General features: G+C 44.6%; 1 protein-coding gene across 2 annotated transcripts in view; it reads right to left on the reverse strand.

The window, feature by feature from the left end:
- The window catches only part of CFTR (CF transmembrane conductance regulator), a 262,694-nt gene that overhangs the window by 91,820 nt on the left and 150,523 nt on the right, over positions 1-20,351 (reverse strand). For both annotated transcript variants that reach the window (XM_077265003.1, XM_077265004.1), the window contains exon 19: positions 14,520-14,670. In XM_077265003.1, the coding sequence (XP_077121118.1) occupies positions 14,520-14,670 (151 nt within the window). The remainder of the gene's footprint in view (positions 1-14,519; positions 14,671-20,351) is intronic.

Here is a 20,351-nt window from a genome sequence, read left to right on the forward strand (position 1 = left end):
CATGCTCAGTTAAAGAAAACGGAATCCGTTGCCGGATTCCGTCATTTGACTGATCTGGCGCCATAGGCTTCCATTCTAGCAAACGACGGACGGCGACAGATCCGTCGCTATCTGTTTTTTCGACATACACAAAAAATGTTACTTTGTCCGTTGTCTCTGGCAGCAGGACTAAATTTTGGATGGATCCGGTGAACGACGGACGAAAGGTGAAGCCAATCCGTCGCTAATACAAGTCTACGATGCCGCCGGATACGTTTTTTTTCAAAATTCGAAGGATTGCTGTTAACTCCAGGCACGAGTGTCACCAGTTATATGCCTCAATATACCAGCACACCACTATTTACAATTACAATTACTGTAATTATTAACCCCTTCACCCCCAAGGGTGGTTTGCACGTTAATGACCGGGCCAATTTTTACAATTCTGACCACTGTCCCTTTATGAGGCTATAACTCTGGAACGCTTTGACGGATCTTGGCGATTCTGACATTGTTTTCTCGTGACATATTGTACTTCATGTTAGTGGTAAAATTTATTCGATATAACTTGCATTTATTTGTGAAAAAAACGAATATTTGGCGAAAATTTTGAAAATTTCGCAATTTTCCAACTTTGAATTTTTATGCCCTTAAATCACAGACATATGTCACGCAAAATACTTAATAAGTAACATTTCCCACATGTCTACTTTACATCAGTACAATTTTGGAACCAAAATTTTTTTTTGTGACGGAGTTATAAGGGTTAAAAGTTGACCAGCAATTTCTCATTTTTACAACACCATTTTTTTTTAGGGACCACATCTCATTTGAAGTCATTTTGAGGGGTCTATATGATAGAAAATACTCAAGTGTGACACCATTCTAAAAACTGCACCCCTCAAGGTGCTCAAAACCACATTCAAGAAGTTTATTAACCCTTCAGGTGTTTCACAGGAATTTTTTGAATGTTTAAATAAAAATGAGCATTTAACTTTTTTTCACACACAATTTATTTCAGCTCCAATTTGTTTTATTTTACCAAGGGTAACAGGAGAAAATGGACCCCCAAAGTTGTTGTACAATTTGTCCTGAGTACGCTGATACCCCATATGTGAGGGTAAACCACTGTTTGGGCGTATGGCAGAGCTCGGAAGGAAAGGAGCGCCATTTGACTTTTCAATGCAAAATTGACTGGAATTGAGATGGGACGCCATGTTGCGTTTGGAGAGCCCCTGATGTGCCTAAACACTGAAACCCCCTACAAGTGACACCATTTTGGAAAGTAGACCCCCTAAGGAACTTATCTTGATGTGTGGTGAGCACTTTGACCCACCAAGTGCTTCACAGAAGTTTATAATGCAGAGCCGTAAAAATAAAAATCATATTTTTTCACAAAAATGATCTTTTTGCCCCCAATTTTTTATTTTCCCAAGGGTAAGAGAAGAAATTGGACCCCAAAAAATGTTGTGCAATTTGTCCTGAGTACGATGATACCCCATATGTGGGTGTAAACCATTGTTTGGGCGCATGGCAGAGCTTGGAAGGGAAGGAGCGCCATTTGACTTTTCAATGCAAAATTGACTGGAATTGAGATGGGACGCCATGTTGCGTTTGGAGAGCCCCTGATGTGCCTAAACATTGAAACTCCCTACAAGTGACACCATTTTGGAAAGTAGACCCCCTAAGGAACTTATCTAGATGTGTGGTGAGCACTTTGACCCACCAAGTGCTTCACAGAAGTTTATAATGCAGAGCCGTAAAAATAAAAAATCATATTTTTTCACAAAAATGATCTTTTTGCCCCCAATTTTTTATTTTCCCAAGGGTAAGAGAAGAAATTGGACCCCAAAAAATGTTGTGCAATTTGTCCTGAGTACGCTGATACCCCATATGTGGGTGTAAACCATTGTTTGGGCGCATGGCAGAGCTTGGAAGGGAAGGAGCGCCATTTGACTTTTCAATGCAAAATTGACTGGAATTGAGATGGGACGCCATGTTGCGTTTGGAGAGCCCCTGATGTGCCTAAACATTGAAACTCCCTACAAGTGACACCATTTTGGAAAGTAGACCCCCTAAGGAACTTATCTAGATGTGTGGTGAGCACTTTGACCCACCAAGTGCTTCACAGAAGTTTATAATGCAGAACCGTAAAAATAAAAAATCATATTTTTTCACAAAAATGATCTTTTTGCCCCCAATTTTTTATTTTCCCAAGGGTAAGAGAAGAAATTGGACCCCAAAAAATGTTGTGCAATTTGTCCTGAGTACGCTGATACCCCATATGTGGGTGTAAACCATTGTTTGGGCGCATGGCAGAGCTTGGAAGGGAAGGAGCGCCATTTGACTTTTCAATGCAAAATTGACTGGAATTGAGATGGGACGCCATGTTGCGTTTGGAGAGCCCCTGATGTGCCTAAACACTGAAACCCCCTACAAGTGACACCATTTTGGAAAGTAGACCCCCTAAGGAACTTATCTTGATGTGTGGTGAGCACTTTGACCCACCAAGTGCTTCACAGAAGTTTATAATGCAGAGCCGTAAAAATAAAAAATCATATTTTTTCACAAAAATGATCTTTTCGCCCCCAATTTTTTATTTTCCCAAGGGTAAGAGAAGAAATTGGACCCCAAAAAATGTTGTGCAATTTGTCCTGAGTACGCTGATACCCCATATGTGGGTGTAAACCATTGTTTGGGCGCATGGCAGAGCTTGGAAGGGAAGGAGCGCCATTTGACTTTTCAATGCAAAATTGACTGGAATTGAGATGGGACGCCATGTTGCGTTTGGAGAGCCCCTGATGTGCCTAAACATTGAAACTCCCTACAAGTGACACCATTTTGGAAAGTAGACCCCCTAAGGAACTTATCTAGATGTGTTTTGAGAGCTTTGAACCCCCAAGTGTTTCACTACAGATTATAACGCAGAGCCGTGAAAATAATTTTTATTTTTTTTCTCAAAAATGATTTTTTAGCACCCAGCTTTGTATTTTTACAAGGGTAACAGAATAAATTGGACACCAAAATTTGTTTTCCAATTTGTCCTGAGTACGCTGATACCCCATATGTGGGGGGGAACCACTGTTTGGGCGCATGACAGAGCTCGGAAGGGAAGGAGCGCCATTTGGAATGCAGACTTAAATGGATTGGTCAGCAGCCGTCACGTTGCATTTGCAGAGCCCCTGATGTACCCAAACAGTACAAACCCCCCACAAGTGACCCCATATTGGAAACTAGACCTCCCAAAGAACTTATCTAGATGTGTTTTGAGAACTTTGAACCCCCAAGTGTTTCACTAAAGTTTATAGCGCAAAGCCGTGAAAATAAAAATTCTTTTTTTTTTTCACAAAAATGATTTTTTAGCCCCCAGTTTTGTATTTTCACAAGGGTAACAGGATAAATTAGACCCCAAAAGTTGTTGTCCAATTTGTCCTGAGTACGCTGATACCCCATATGTGGGGGGGAACCACTGTTTGGGTGCATGACAGAGCTCGGAAGGGAAGGAGCGCCATTTGGAATGCAGCCTTAAATGGATTGGTCTGCAGGCGTCACGTTGCATTTGCAGAGCCCCTGATGTACCCAAACAGTACAAACCCCCCACAAGTGACCCCATATTGGAAACTAGACCTCCCAAGGAACTTATCTAGATGTGTTGTGAGAACTTTGAACCCCCAAGTGTTTCACTACAGTTTATAACGCAGAGCCGTGAAAATAAAACATCTTTTTTTTCCCACAAAAATGATTTTTAGCCCCCCAAATTTTTATTTTCCTAAGGATAACAAGAGAACTTGGACCACAGAAGTTGTTGTTCAATTTGTCCCGAGTACGCTGATAACACATATGTTGGGGTAAACCCCTTTTTGGGCGCACGGGAGAGCTCGGAAGGGAAGGAGCACTGTTTTACTTTTTCAACGCAGAATTGGCTGGAATTGAGATTGGACGCCATGTCGCGCTTGTAGAGCCCCTGATGTGCCTGGACAGTGGAAACTCCCCAATTCTACCTGAAACCCTAACCCAAACACACCCCTAACCCTAATCCCAACGGTAACCCTAACCACACCCCTAGCCCTGACACACCCATAATTCTAATCCCAACCCTAATCCAAACGTAAATGTAATCCAAACCCTAACCCTAACTTTAGCCCCAACCCTAACTTTAGCCCCAACCCTAACTTTACCTCCAACCCTAGCCCTAACCCTAACCCTAACCCTAAACGTGACTGAAATACGTGGCACTGAAATACGTGGCACTGAAATACGTGGCACTGAAATACGTGGCACTGAAATACGTGGCACTGAAATACGTGGCACTGAAATACGTGATACGTGGCACTTAAATACGTGGCACTGAAACACGTGGCACTGAAATACGTGATACGTGGCACTGAAATACGTGGCACTGAAATACGTGGCACTGAAATACGTGGCACTGAAATACGTGGCACTGAAATACGTGGCACTGAAATACGTGGCACTGAAATACGTGGCACTGAAATACGTGGCACTGAAATACGTGGCACTGAAATACGTGATACGTGGCACTTAAATACGTGGCACTGAAACACGTGGCACTGAAATACGTGATACGTGGCACTGAAATACGTGGCACTGAAATACGTGGCACTGAAATACGTGGCACTGAAATACGTGGCACTGAAATACGTGATACGTGGCACTGAAATACGTGGCACTGAAATACGTGGCACTGAAATACGTGGCACTGAAATACGTGATACGTGGCACTGAAATACGTGGCACTGAAATACGTGGCACTGAAATACGTGGCACTGAAATACGTGGCACTGAAATACGTGGCACTGAAATACGTGGCACTGAAATACGTGGCACTGAAATACGTGATACGTGGCACTTAAATACGTGGCACTGAAACACGTGGCACTGAAATACGTGATACGTGGCACTGAAATACGTGGCACTGAAATACGTGGCACTGAAATACGTGGCACTGAAATACGTGGCACTGAAATACGTGATACGTGGCACTGAAATACGTGGCACTGAAATACGTGGCACTGAAATACGTGGCACTGAAATACGTGATACGTGGCACTGAAATACGTGGCACTGAAATACGTGGCACTGAAATACGTGGCACTGAAATACGTGGCACTGAAATACGTGGCACTAAAATATGTGGCACTGAAATACGTGATACGTGGCACTGAAATACGTGATACGTGGCACTGAAATATGTGATACGTGGCACTGAAATACGTGGCACTGAAACACGTGGCACTGAAATACGTGGCACTGAAATACGTGGCACTGAAATACGTGGCACTATGACTGTCAGAAAATGTTCATTAAACGGTTAGGGGTGAGGTTAGGGGTAGAGTTAGGGTTAGGGTTTGGATCCCTTTATCACCTTGATGGTGGTGGGTGGCTTTTCAGTGTGTTTAAATGCATGCGTTTTTAACGCAAACAAACGCATGTGCTTAAAAACGCAAGAAAATACTGCAGGTTGTATTTCTGAAAATGAACGCATGCAGAAAAAAAACGCATGCGTTTGAAAACGCGACCAAACGCGTACAAAAAAACCGCATGCGTTTTCAATGTTAAATATAGGGAAAAAACGCATGCGTTTTTTTGTGCAAAAAACGCTGCAGACAAAAACGCAAGTGTGAAACCAGCGACGCTTTTTATAGCAAAAAAGTTTTTGCGTCTCCACATTTTGAGACCTATAATTTTTCCACATTTTGCTCCACAGAGTCATGTGAGGTCTTGTTTTTTGCGGGACGAGTTGACGTTTTTATTGGTAACATTTTCGGACACGTGACCGTTTTTGATCGCTTTTTATTCCGATTTTTGTGAGGCAGAATGACCAAAAACCAGCTATTCATGAATTTCTTTTGGGGGAGGCGTTTATACCGTTCCGCGTTTGGTAAAATTGATAAAGCAGTTTTATTCTTCGGGTCAGTACGATTACAGCGATATCTCATTTATATCATTTTTTTATGTTTTGGCGCTTTTATACGATAAAAACTAAAATATAGAAAAAATAATTATTTTCGTATCGCTTTATTCTCAGGACTATAACTTTTTTATTTTTTTGCTGATAATGTTGTATGGCGGCTTGTTTTTTGCGGGACAAGATGACGTTTTCAGCGGTACCATGGATATTTATATCAGTCTTTTTGATCGCGTGTTATTCCACTTTTTGTTCGGCGGTATGGTAATAAAGCGTTGTTTTTTGCCTCGTTTTTTTTTTTTTTTTCTTACGGTGTTTACTGAAGGGGTTAACTAGTGGGGCAGTTTTATAGGTTGGGTCGTTACGGACGCGGCGATACTAAATATGTGTACTTTTATTGTTTTGTTTTTTTTATTTAGATAAAGAAATGTATTTATGGGAATAATATATTTTTTTTTTTTATTATTTATTTAGGATTTTTTTTTTTTTTTTTTTTACACATGTGGAAAATTTTTTTTTAAACTTTTTTACTTTGTCCCAGGGGGGGACATCACAGATCATTGATCTGGCAGTGTGCACAGCACTCTGCCAGATCGACGATCTGCTGTGCAGGGCTGCAGGCTTACCAAGTGTCTGCTCTGAGCAGACACTCGGTAAGCCACCTCCTTCCCTGCAGGACCCGGATGCCGCGGCCATCTTGGATCCGGGACCTGCAGCCAGGAAGGAGGTAGGAGACCCTCGCAGCAACGCGATCACATCGCGTTGCTCCGGGGGTCTCAGGGAAGCCCGCAGGGAGCCCCCTCCCTGCGCGATGCTTCCCTATACCGCCGGTACACTGCGATCATGTTTGATCGCGGTGTGCCGGGGGTTAATGTGCCGGGGGCGGTCCGTGACCGCTCCTGGCACATAGTGCCGGATGTCAGCTGCGATATGCAGCTGACACCCGGCCGCGATCGGCCGCGCTCCCCCCGTGAGCGCCGCTGATCGGTGATGACGTACTATCCCGTCGGCGGTCATACGGGCCCACCCCACCTCGACGGGATAGTACGTCAAATGTCGGGAAGGGGTTAATCCTGAACTAAAAAAAAGTCACACTCAAGACATTGTCACAATTTAGACCGCAATCTGCGAATGCAGTATACAACACTGAATGCCAGTAAAAATTCACTACAACCATAGCAAATATTGGTTTTAAATATTTTTTTTTGTATGTGAAAGTAATAATTTGAGGTAAGTGTAACTATAGTACTGGACTCTCTCTATGGGAATTTCAGGTAATATATTCTATTACTCAATGAGTCAGAACAGTAGTGTCCTTAGACACTGTTGGTGAGAACTGTGCAATCACATACCTGAGATCATATTACAGTATTTTATGAAACAGAAGAAGATTTAGCAAAGATTCAGCAAAACTACAGATTTTTCATTTTTTCTGATTGATGGCTATGGTCAACTCCTTCAATTTTTGCTGCAATTTTGGTTAAGCTCTCCAATTGACTGCACCTCTATAAGTGTTTATACGTCTTACATAAAATCATGAGAGGACTGATAATGTTGGAAGGGAGCAGGAACATGCATGTTAAATTTAAACATCTGATAGAGCTTTGACTTGCTTTACTCCATAGAAACTAGAGATGAGTAAACTTGTTAAGAAAATGTTCACCAATCTCAAATTCGGCACGAATGTTGCACATTCAGATTCGAGTTCGGATTTCCAAGCTTTTTTCCTAAAAATCTGCAAAAGTCAGATAAGTCACCTCAGTTCAGGCTGGGAACGCAGCCTCATTGACCTGCGGTAACCTTGATGATGTCACCGCTGGTCACTGATGATGTGCTCGCCGCAGCTCATTCCTCAGTGGTTTTCAGCCTGGATAGTCACATCTTGGCACAGTCCCGGTTGAAACCTGTTTATCCCCAGACATGGATTTCATTATGGGACCGAATGATGAACAGGTGAGGAACATGGTTGTTTTTTTATCTTTGTTTTATAACAGGAGACCATGGCTACAGTGGAATGGGTGTTGACACGGGTATGATTTAATTTTGGTTCATTAAAGGAATCTGTGTCACTTTTTCAATCAAAATGGGCCTGATGTCACCGGGCAATGCAAAGGTGACATTAACCCCACAAATATGAACTCCACTTGCCACCACCAAAAGGCAAGCGGGAAGACCTGGGCAAAACACCAGAACTGGCGCATCTAATAAATGCGTCTTTTCTGGGGCGGCTGTAGACTGCTATGTTTAGATTGGGGGACAATATTCATGGCCCCTTACCAGCCTGAGAATACTAGCCCCCAGCTATCAGCTTTAGCTTGGCTGAATTTAAATAATTAAGAAAAACAGCGTGAGGACCACTCTATTCTTGATAACCAGCCTTGTTAACACAGACAGCTGAGGGTTGCAGCCAGTAGCTGTCAGTTTTGCCTGGCTGGTTATCAGAAATACAGGGGAACCCATGTAATTTTTTTTTTTAAATTATTTATTTATAGTGCAATTGATGGGTAAACTGATGCCACTTTTCCTGGTGTCTGTTCCTAATTTTAGCTGTTTTGACAGCATTTGGACCCCCTGAAGGTGTTGTGTAATAGTTTGGTTTTGCCTTCCTTTAAAGTCATTGGGGTTAGGATATGTTACTAGAACCATTCATAGATCATGTTCGGTGAACATCAGGACGTTCCCCATTCCGAACCCAACCTTGAAAGGTTCACTCATCTCTAATACAAACCACGTGAACGCTTGGCAGAATACATCATGCACGTGTATTGTTGGCGAAATATGCTCGGCTTCTATCCTACCAACCCATGATACACATGCATGCTATTTTCTGCCAAGCATTCATGAGGTTTCAATAGGAAGAGTAAAATATGTCATAGATTGGGTGCTGAAATTTAAAGGAAAACTGCCAGCCAGATTTTACCCCCAAACAATTTATATATGCATTTAACTCATTCAAAGACAAGTCTAGCAATACCTTTACACTGCCAGTCAACTCCCATTATTGACAAATCAGCACTTGAATTCTGCAAATGAGATTGAAGATCTGAATTCTATGTCACTCCAGCTCTATTTCCCGCCCTGCACTGTCTCCCCTTGCTTGACTGACAACCTCTATGCTATGTGACTTAAAGGGAAGGTGCCATAAAAAAAATTTTTTTTACAGCAATTGTAAAAATGTAAAGAATTAATGTTTAAATTTTCTTAAAAAATATTTTCATTTGTTTATAATTTAGTAAAATATGAAAAATAATTTGAAAAGTTTTGGAATTTCCACTTTTAAACACTAGGGGGAGCAGCTGCTGAAATTTCAGAAAAACCAAGTGTACAACTAGCTCACATTACTGCACTGCAGTAATTATGGGCGGAGTCTGCTGACGTGTGTGATGTCAGTCCTCCCCTTCTAGGTGTTTGCTAAGGGATAAGAGGATGATATTCAGGAACCCAGTGAGCAGCCATTTTGTTGGTGACTGCAGAGTAAGGCTGCCGTCACACTATCAGTATTTGGTCAGTATTTTACATCAGTAGTTGTAGCCAAAACCAGGAGTGGAACAATCAGAGGAAAAGTATAATAGAAACATATGCACCACTTCTGCAGTTATCACCCACTCCTGGTTTTGGCTTACAAATACTGAGGTAAAAAACTGACTAAATACTGAATGTGTGACGGCAGCCTTATACTGACAAGTAGACAGTCACCGAGGATGGCAGGCAGCAAGGATTCTGGGAGATATGTGGTGGAGGGAGCAGGGTGACAGCAGCACAGAGTATTTCAGGAGAGCAGTGTGCCGGTCTATGGGGGGCACCATGTTCAGTGCGCGGAGCAGCCAGGGATTGTACATAGAACGCTGTCTTTTATACACATGGATGGACCGTCTGCTCCACAGAAATCCAGGAAACATTTCTGTGGATTGATGGCCTGTTCTGATCCAGACATTGCATGCAGACCCCATTCCTCTCCTCAGATCCTGTCTTCTCCATCCTGTCCTGGCGATGTGTGAAAGTGAGACGTCAGGCGAAGTACGGGGTGACGCTGGGAAGGAAATGTAGCCATATAGTAACGATAAAAATGAGACCCCTCTCTTCAGCTGCCTCACTAGCCCTGACTGCACCTAACTGAAGGTCATGCTGCCCCCTCTATTACCCCAGACCCGCGTGCAGGTGCTCAGCCAGAACCACCATAGAATGGGTCCGCTTTCTGAAGATAATACTGCCATAGTGTTCTCACATAATGCCACCATATAGATCACACATAATACCGCCATATACATCACACACAATACTATCAAATAGATCACACAATACTGTCATACAGTTCTCACATACCACCATATAGATCACAAATAATACCGCCATATAATTCTCACCTAGTACTTCCACATAGATCACACATAATCCCACAATATAGTTCTCATATACCACCGTCATATAGTTTTTACATCATTCCACAACACTGAGCAAACATAATATTGCCATATAGATCACATATAATACCGTCACATAGATCACACAATACTTGGCGGCATAATGTGTGATATTATATATATATTATAATATCCCGGCATAATGTGTGGTCTTTATGGGAGTATATGTGATATATATATATATATATATATATATATATATATATATATATATATATATATATATATATATATCGGCATTATACGTGATCCATATGGTATTGTGCTGCTCTAGGGAGGTGAGAGACGTATGGTGGAAGGAGCAGGGTGACAGGAGCACAGTATTTCAGGACAGCAGTGTACTGGTCTGTGGGTGGGAGGGTGTGCTCACACTCACACGCTCGCAACTGTATACTTATAGCCTTTACTGGCTATTAAAATGGGGGATACCCCCAAAAAAAAGACGTGGGGCCCCCTTATAATTAATAACCATCAAATATTATGCAGACAGCTGCGGGCTGACATTAATAGCCTAGGAAGGGGCCATGGATACTGTCCCCCCCCCAGGCTAAAAACATCAGCTCTCAGCCGCCTTTTACATGCGCCTTTTCTGGCGCTTTGCCTGGCAATTTCCACTTACCCTGTAGCGGTAGCAAGTAGGGTTCATATTTGTGGGGTTAATGTCACCTCCATATTGTCCGGTGACATCAAGCCCACGGCTTAGTAATGGAGAGGCGTCTATAAGGCACCCATCCATTACTAATCCTATAGTTGTATTGTAAATAAAGACTCGGCCAGAATAAAGTCCTTTATTAATCTTTTTTAAACCATACCGAACGCATAATCCTCGACTCCCACATCTCCCACAACAAAAATAATAAACCACATTGAGGAAAGACACGCAGGGGGGAGAGGAGTGCATAGGAGAGGATTAGATACTGACTGCTGAGCCGTGTATCTAATCCTGGCCTGTGTGATACCGACAGCTGAGCCGTGTATCTAATCCTGTCCTGTGTGATACCGACTGCTGAGCCGTGTATCTAATCCTGTCCTCTGATACCGACTGCTGAGCCGTGTATCTAATCCTGTCCTGTTATACCGACTGCTGAGCCATGTATCTAATCCTGTCCTGTGTGATACCGACTACTGAGCCGTGTATCTAATCCTGTCCTGTGTGATACCGACTACTGAGCCGTGTATCTAATCCTGTCCTGTGTGATACCGACTGCTGAGCCGTGTATCTAATCCTGTCATGTGTGATACCGACTGCTGAGCCGTGTATCTAATCCTGTCCTATGTGATACCGACTGCTGAGCCGTGTATCTAATCCTGTCCTGTGTGATACTGACTGCTGAGGACACAGTACACGGGACAGGATTAGCTACCCAGGACAGAGGTAGCAGTGGTAGGTGTATATATAGGCAAGTAGCAGTGGTATATAGAGGCAGATAGTGGTATACAGAGGCAGGCAGGCAGTGATATACAGAGGCAGGCAGGCAGGGGTATACAGAGGCAGGCAGGGGTATACAGAGGCAGGCAGGCAGTGGTATACAGAGGCAGGCAGGCAGTGGTATACAGAGGCAGGCAGGCAGTGGTATACAGAGGCAGGCAGTGGTATACAGAGGCAAGCAGGCAGTGGTATACAGAGGCAGGCAGGCAGTGGTATACAGAGGCAGGCAGGCAGTGGTATACAGAGGCAGGCAGAGAGTGGTATACAGAGGCAGGCAGTGGTATACAGAGGCAGGCAGTGGTATACAGAGGCAGGCAGGCAGTGGTATACAGAGGCAGGCAGTGGTATACAGAGGCAGGCAGACAGTGGTATACAGAGGCAGGCAGTGGTATACAGAGGCAGGCAGACAGTGGTATACAGAGGCAGGCAGTGGTATACAGAGGCAGGCAGTGGTATACAGAGGCAGGCAGGTAGCAGTGGTATACAGAGGCAGGCAGGCAGTGGTATACAGAGGCAGGCAGTGGTATATAGAGGCAGGCAGTGGTATACAGAGGCAGGCAGTGGTATACAGAGGCAGGCAGACAGTGGTATACAGAGGCAGGCAGACAGTGGTATACAGAGGCAGGCAGGCAGGTAGCAGTGGTATACAGAGGCAGGCAGGCAGTGGTATACAGAGGCAGGCAGTGGTATACAGAGGCAGGCAGGCAGTGCTAGGTGGTATATAGGGGCTGGTAGCAGTGGTAGATGCATAAGAAAATAAAAACGCTGTACTTACCTTCTTTCCTCTACCAGGAAGTGCTGAGTCATGTTCAGGGCAGAGCAGCGTGACGATCTCCCTGCTCTGCTCTGAACAGGTCGGCAATGATTGCAGCCTGTAATGTAATACTAAGTACAGGCTGCAATCACAGCTCCTCGCTGCAGATACTTACCCTGGACCCTCGGCAGCAGCTTCTCCCAGCAGCAGCTTCTGCCATCGCACGCACTGAGCTGTGTGCGATGGCAGAGGGAAATAAACAAAATGGCCGTGATCTCCTCTCACAGCTGTGACGTGGCAGCTCAGTGGGCGTGGCCAAGTCACAGCTGAGAGGCAGGAGATGCGGTCGGAGCCCGACCGTTGGCTCCTATGTCCATGGCTGCCGTAAGTGAGGTGTGCAAGTGTCGTGCCCAGACACTTACACCCACACTAATGAAAATGGCGGCCTCCAGTGGTGAATGTAAAAGTGAATAAATAAGAAAGTATGAAAGAGGTACATTTACTTTTGTATTAAAAATAATTGATTGTATAATCAATAATTATTAATACAAAAACTAAAATCACGGCACCCTCCCTTTAAATCAAAGGAGCTGCCAGACAAGCAGAAGAAGACAGCAGTGAGTGGGGAATAGAACTGGAGTAAAGGTACCGTCACACTAGGCGATATCGCCAGCGATCCGTGACGTTGCAGCGTCCTGCATAGCGATATCGCTATGTTTGGCACGCAGCAGCGATCTGGATCCTGCTGGGATATCGCTGGTTGCAGGGAGAGTGGACGAACTTTCTTTCGTCGCAACTCTCCCGCTGACACCGCTGGATCGCCGTGTGTGACGCCGATCCAGCGATGTCTTCACTGGTATCCATGGTAAACATCGGGTTACTAAGCGCAGGGCCGCGCTTAGTAACCCGATATTTACCATGGATACCATGGTAAAAGTAAAAAAAAAACACTACATACTCACCGTCTGTTGTCCGTCACGTCCCCTGGAGCTTGCCGTACTGACTATCTCAGCGCCGTCCGGCCGTAAAGCAGAGCCCAGCGGTGAATCTGCAGTAACAGCGGTTCACCGCTGGGCACCGCTGTTACGGCCGGCCGGCGCTGAGACACAGTCAGTGCGGCAAGCGCCGAGGGACATGAAGGACGACAGAAGGTGCGTATGTAGTGTTTTGTTTTTTTTTTACATGGGGACTTCGGCATCGCTGAAGACAGTTTCAGCGATGCCGAAGTCGCTTGGTCGCTGGAGAGAGCTGTCTGTGTGACAGCTCCCCAGCGACCACACAGCAACTTACCAGCGATCACGTCGCTGGTCGCGATCGCTGGTAAGTTGCTTAGTGTAACGGTACCTTAACATAGAAGTCAGATCTATAAATAGCTCTTCATCTTCATTTGCATATCAATTCAAACTCTGACTTCTCAGTAACAGAGAAAACGGACTAGCCATGTAAAGATATTGCTGGACTTGTCTTTGAAACAGATACATTCACATATAACTAGTTTTGGGGGGTGAAATCCTACTGACAGATTCCATTTAACATGCATAATCCTTCTCTACCCTCAAATTACCTGTTGAGAAAGAGTCGGGAGGCCCCAGCACATTGGATGGTGACGAACCCTAGCGGCTTAGACTAGCTTTTCCCTAATGCACAGAAGGGCTTTAAGGTCAGCATTACATACATATTCATATATGTTGAGAAGGTCAATTTTATATGTTGGTGTCATAGCTAACTACCTGTATCTGCACTTTAGTTGGCACACTTCACACCTACGATCTAAAGTCTGTGAGCACAGAAGAATTTAGGGTGTGGGCCTCTATGAACAATTGCCCTGTCAATCCTCATCTGTTGACATCAGTATTAAAACACCCTCCTCCCTAAATTCCATGTGATCAACCTAAATCAATATGTATATTAGGAGGAATAAATGAATGTTGGAAGAGGAGTAGATAGTATTCTGCCAACAGGAAAGGTATATATGCATTTCAGATAATGTTCCTCTGTTGTCCTTACCTTCAGATTCTAACTGTTTTAATTGCTGGGAAGTATGCAGAAAATATGATCTTAATAAGATAAAAGCAATAATCACAGGAACAGTAGCCAAGAAGATATAAGGCTCCAAAATGGAAACCACTGTGATTGCCCCAATGACTATAAGCACCAACTGGAAAGAGAAAAGAGAGAATGTTTTAACATGGATTACTGCTTAACAAAAACACACATGGAAAGAAGTGTTTGTTCAAAAGACACTCACCACAGAACATGCCTCGCTACAGTATAATCACACTATCTACTATTTAAATATTTACTTTAAGTGTATTAGATCCTTCACTGCCCCCATTTAATAGATAATAATTTATAATAATAATTTTTATTTATATAGCGCCAACATATTCCACAGCACTTTACATTATAGAGGGGACTTGTAAGGACAATAGACATTACAGCATAACAAACACAGATCAAAACAGATACCAAGAGGAATGAGGGCCCTGCTCGCAAGCTTACAATCTGAGGAAAAGGGGAGACACGAGAGGTGGATGGTAACAATTGCTTTCGTTGTTCGGACCAGCCATAGTGAATTGGGTGTTCATGTAAAGCTGCATGAATCGGTTATCAGCCTAAGTATGTAGCAGTACAGACACAGAGGGCTACTAAATGCATAAAGCGTATGAGAACATGATGCGATCTTATAACTTATTGCCTATAGGTGAATCAATCCACACAATAGATGCCTGTTATGATCTGGTGGCCCAGGAGTAGCATTGGACGTACTCTGGAGAAGGTGGTATCTATACTGACCGCGGACCCTGAACTTAACACCGCAACTAGAAGTAGCCGTGGGATGTACCTACTGATCCTAGACACTTCAACACAGCCGGAGGACTAATTAACCCTATAGATAGAAAAGGGAAAACTATCTCGCCTCAGAGAAAATTCCCAAAGGATAGGCAGCCCCCCACAAATATTGACTGTGAGAGGAGAGGAAAAAACATACACAGGCTGAAAACAGGATTTAGCAAAGGAGGCCAATCTAGCTAAATAGGAAAGATAGGACAGAGAACTATGCGGTCAGTACTAAAATACTAGGAAATATCCACCACAGAAAATACAAAAAACTCCACATCTAACTAAAGATATGGAGGGTATATCTGCCTCTCCAGAGATTCCAGCTTGACTGCATAAATCCTTACACAGATTAAGCTGGACAAGAAAAAACATGAAATGCACTGAACAATGAGGCCCACAACATGTGGGCTGAAAAACAAGCAGAACTTATCTTGGTGAAAAGACCAGGAAGCAGGAGAAATCATGAAGGGATGTGAATCCTCCAGAATACAATGGACAACTGGCACTGACTAAAGGGTGAGGCCAGACTAAATAGCCCAGTCCAGAGTGGACACACCTGATAACTGCTGTGAAGGACAGACAGCAGCGCTACCACTTATAACCACCGGAGGGAGCCCAAGAACAGAATTCACAACAGATGCCTATGTCATTGCCCACAGTGTAACCCAACATATTCCTGCACTGCTTACGGAAGTGTAACCAGCAGATCCTGCAGCCCTGTGAAGGGACTTGTATGAGTCTTGTGTTCTCATAGGGCAGAGAGAATTTTGTGGTGTTCTCATGTGGCAGAGAGAATTTTTGATCCCCCCTCAAGCACCAGGGAATAACTACTACACCTAGTAGCATTATATGTTACTACCCTACCTTACTTTCAGCTAAGGCCTCTTTCACACTTCCGTCTTCCAAATCTGCACAGGATCCGTCAAGACGTTGAAATGACGGATCCTGTGCAGATTGTGGAAAACGAGGCTATGTGCACCTGTTGTGTATGCGTCTTCGCAGCGGTTTTCCGCTGCGAAAACGCACACACAACACAAACAAGTTAAAAAAAACGAGACGGCGACTTCTCGCGAGATTACGCAATGTATTACTAGGAAGTAACGCTAGCTGCCGTGAGTATTGGTGACGCTGCGCGGGAACGCCAGTAGGTGAGAATATTGCGATTTTTTATTATTTTTAACATTATATCTTGTTACTATTAATGCTGCATAGGCAGCATCAATAGTAAAAAGAGAAAGAGAGCGAGTGAGAGAGAATTTCCCTGACGGGAAATTCTTCCACGCATGCTCAGTTTGAAAAGACGGGACCCGTCGCTGGATTTCTGCTTTTCACAGTCAGCGACGCATCCTGCGCCCATAGGTTTCCATTGTAGCCAGTGATGGGCAGCCCAGGATGTGTCGCTGACCGATTTTCCGACGTGCAGAAAAAACGTTCCTTTGAACATTTTCTCTGCCCGACGGACCGTTTTTTTTTACGCAGGATCCAGTGCACGATGGATGAAATGTGGGGTCATCCGTCACAATCCGTCGCTTATACAAGTCTATGAGAAAATGCAGGATCCTGCAAATTTTTTTGCAGGATCCTGCATTCTCAAAAATCGACGGATTGTGACGGGAGCTGAAAGACGGAAGTGTGAAAGAGACTTTAGTTGCCAAAGCAGCAGACTTTGCTGTTCTTTTAAAGCGGTTGCCTCGTGATTAAGTATCACATTTGTCTGTAAGATTACATAACACAAAACAATGCTCTCATGGGGCCCCATTGGTGTTCTTTTGATTCCTTCATAGAACATCTGTGAGCAGGTTGCAGGATGCAGTGACGGACAGGAGACAGAGTAAGGGTTAACAATTTTAATTCACACTGAGATACTCTACGCAGGGATGTTAAAGGTTAACTCGGTGGGTTGGGTAGGCAGTTCAAAAATATAGATAAGATGCAGGGGTTAAGGAACAGTGGAAAAGGTATTAACAGTTCTTGGGGGTTAACTTATCCTGTCAGACGTTTAACAAGACGTGGTCATCCCTGAACAGGTGATGGTGCCAACAACGGCTGACTTGGCGCTTGTCCAATATGGTCCTGGAGGCAACAATGATCCGTCTTCTGGCGGACCCCGGACTTTTATAAAAAAAAACCCTAGCTCAAGTGCGCCCCCCGCATCCTGGCGCCCTAGGCACGTGCCATCAAGTGCCTAGTGGCAAATACGGCCCTGGCCACGGCACTGCCTGAGCCCGATGGGACCTGGCAGACATACACTGGTGAATCAGAGTGCACATGACAGTCCTGCACATGGTCTCTTTCTGGCAGCAAGCGCGCAGTACTCACTAGCACGGAATGTTCAACACCGCGCTTTGTGGTCACCAACGGGCACACTGCACGTCCCTCCTGACAGTCTGTCACGGTGGCAGGGAAGCTCGAGCACGGGCCTGCGCTATACTGAGGGTCAAGGGCCGGAGCACTCATCTCCCCCTGCTGCGTGCTGTCTCTTACCTCCAAGTCTGCGCATTTCCGCACGTGCTGAGTCTATAAGCCCTTAGCCACACCCCCTGTTTCCACCTGCAATGATTGGACCGGTCTCTTAAGCTTTCCCCCGGACAACAGAGGAGATAGCCGTGACAGTTCCGGACCCGGCACAAAAAAAGGTACCTGCGGCACGGTCCCTCTTCTTACACATCCATCTAATGTGTTCAGTGCTGGTGAAAAAGGCTGCTTTTAGTTCAGTATTTCTGTACTCCAGTCCCCAAAGTTACCCAATAGGTCATCTTTTTTAGGATTTATTTAGTTTTTGCACAGGTCAAGCAATCATTTTCAATTCCTGAGATACTGGCATTGTCTTCACTATATAAGGTGGTGTCCTCAAGTAATGACTTGTTGAGTGTACATGAAGACAAAAGTGTTGTGAATTCTGCTCTTGGGTTCCCTCCGGTGGTTGTTGGTAGTAATGCAGTTGTCCCTGGGTTGCAATCCTGGGCAGGTGTCCCTGCTGATTGCAGCTCTGACTGGGATATTTAGGTGTGCAGGATTCATTAGCCCTTGCCAGTTGTCCATTGTTCTTGGAGGTTTTGCATCTCTGTCTGGTTCCTCCTGCCCTGCTGCCAAATCAGCAAAGATAAGTGTCTGGTTTTGTTTCTACAGCACACATGCTGTGTGCTTTACAATTCAGTACTATTCAATGTTTTTTCTTGTCCAGCTTAGACTGTGTTTGGATATTTCAGTCAAGTTGGATTCTCAGGAGATGCAGATATACATTCCATGTCTTTAGTTAGATGGTGGAATTTTTGTATTATCTGCTGTGGATATTTTTAGGGTTTTAATACTGACCGCTTAGTATTCTGTCCTATCCTTTCCTATTTAGCTAGCGTGGCCTCTTTTGCTAAATCCTGATTTCTGCCTGCGTGTGTCTTTCCTCTAATACTCATAGTCAATATTTGTGGGGGGCTGCCTATCCTTTGGGGTTCTGCTCTGAGGCAAGATAGAATTCCCATTTCCATCTATAGGGGTGTTTAGTCCTCCGGCTGTGTCGAGGTGTCTAGGATGTGTTAGGTACACCCCACGGCTACTTCTAGTTGCGGTGACAGTTTAGGGTTTGCGGTCAGTATAGGTTCCACCTACTCCTGAGAAAGTCTCATGCGGTTCCAAGGTCACCGGATCATAACACAAAAGATGATAAATACTGTTTTAGTGCACTAATCAAGATGGATGGGCAAGCATGTTAACAAGAACTACTTCTTCATCCATATACATAATGGTTCTACATGCATGACAGAGCTACTGACCATGGGCGACCACCAGTACTGGACACAGGAAATGGACGGTCTGAGAGGGAATCCACACGACAGCAGGGGATAGTGAGATAAGTATGCAATTGTGATTTCTCTGTGTATGAAACCACCAAAAGTGTACACTGAGGGCGGTTTCACACGTCCAGATAATTCCGGTACCGGAGAACACGGTATCGGAGTTATCTGTGTCCGTGTGCTCACACGGCACATCCGTGTGCCGCCCGTGTGCCGCATCAGGACCACATGGATGGCCACCGGGAAGCAGCGCTACAGTAAGCGCTGTCCCCTGCTTGTGGTGCTGAAGCCGGCTGTCATTCGTTCTCCCTGCATGGCCGGTGATCAGCGCGAGCCGGGAAGAATGGATGAAAGAAAACCCGACGTGGGGTCCCCCTTATATTTTGCAACCAACCCAGCAAAACTCACAGGTGCAGGCTGCTATTCTCAGGCTGGTAGGTGCCATCTATTAAATGCGCCAATTCTGGAGCTTTGCCCGCTTCTTCCCACTGCCCTGTAGCATTGGCATATGGGGTAATGAGTGGTTAATGTCACCTTCCTATTGTAAGGTGACAATAAGCCAGCTTAGTAATGGAGAGGTGTCAATAAGACACCTATCCATTACTAATCCCACAGTTGTTAAAGAGTTAATAAGACACACATACAGTAAGAAAAAAGTATTTTAATGAAAGAAAACAATACACACAGTTTTTCCATCTTTATTCTTCTGCCATTCCAAGCGAAGCCCTTGATCTCTTGGAAAAAAGTCAAAATAAAAAAAAACAATATACCCATACCTGTCCGCCGTATAGTCAGTCCCACGCAGTAATCCATATCTGGGGGCATTTACATTTTACAACCGGGAGCGCTGCTAATGCGGCCGCTCCCGGCTGTAAACGACTGGAGAACGAATGAAATGCAGGGAGTGGGGCTTCGGTGACTAGTGGTGACGTCACCGAAGCTGCGCCCCCTGGTGGCTTGCACTCAAATGAACTCTTCAGCGTGGGAAAATCAGCTGGCATTTTCCCAGGCTGAAGAGTTCATGTTAGTCCGTGAGCAAGGAGGACAGTGTACACTGTTCTCCCTGTGCACATGTGCGGGCCGTTTGGTGGGCCGTGTGTCCAGGTAAAAATGGACATGTCTGCATGTTTTGCACACGAACACACGGTTCGTGAAAACACGCTGACATCTGCATAGACCCATTCATTTGAATGGGTCTACATGT

Source organism: Ranitomeya variabilis, chromosome 5 (genome assembly GCF_051348905.1).
Source record: "Ranitomeya variabilis isolate aRanVar5 chromosome 5, aRanVar5.hap1, whole genome shotgun sequence".
Lineage (NCBI taxonomy): Eukaryota > Metazoa > Chordata > Amphibia > Anura > Dendrobatidae > Ranitomeya > Ranitomeya variabilis.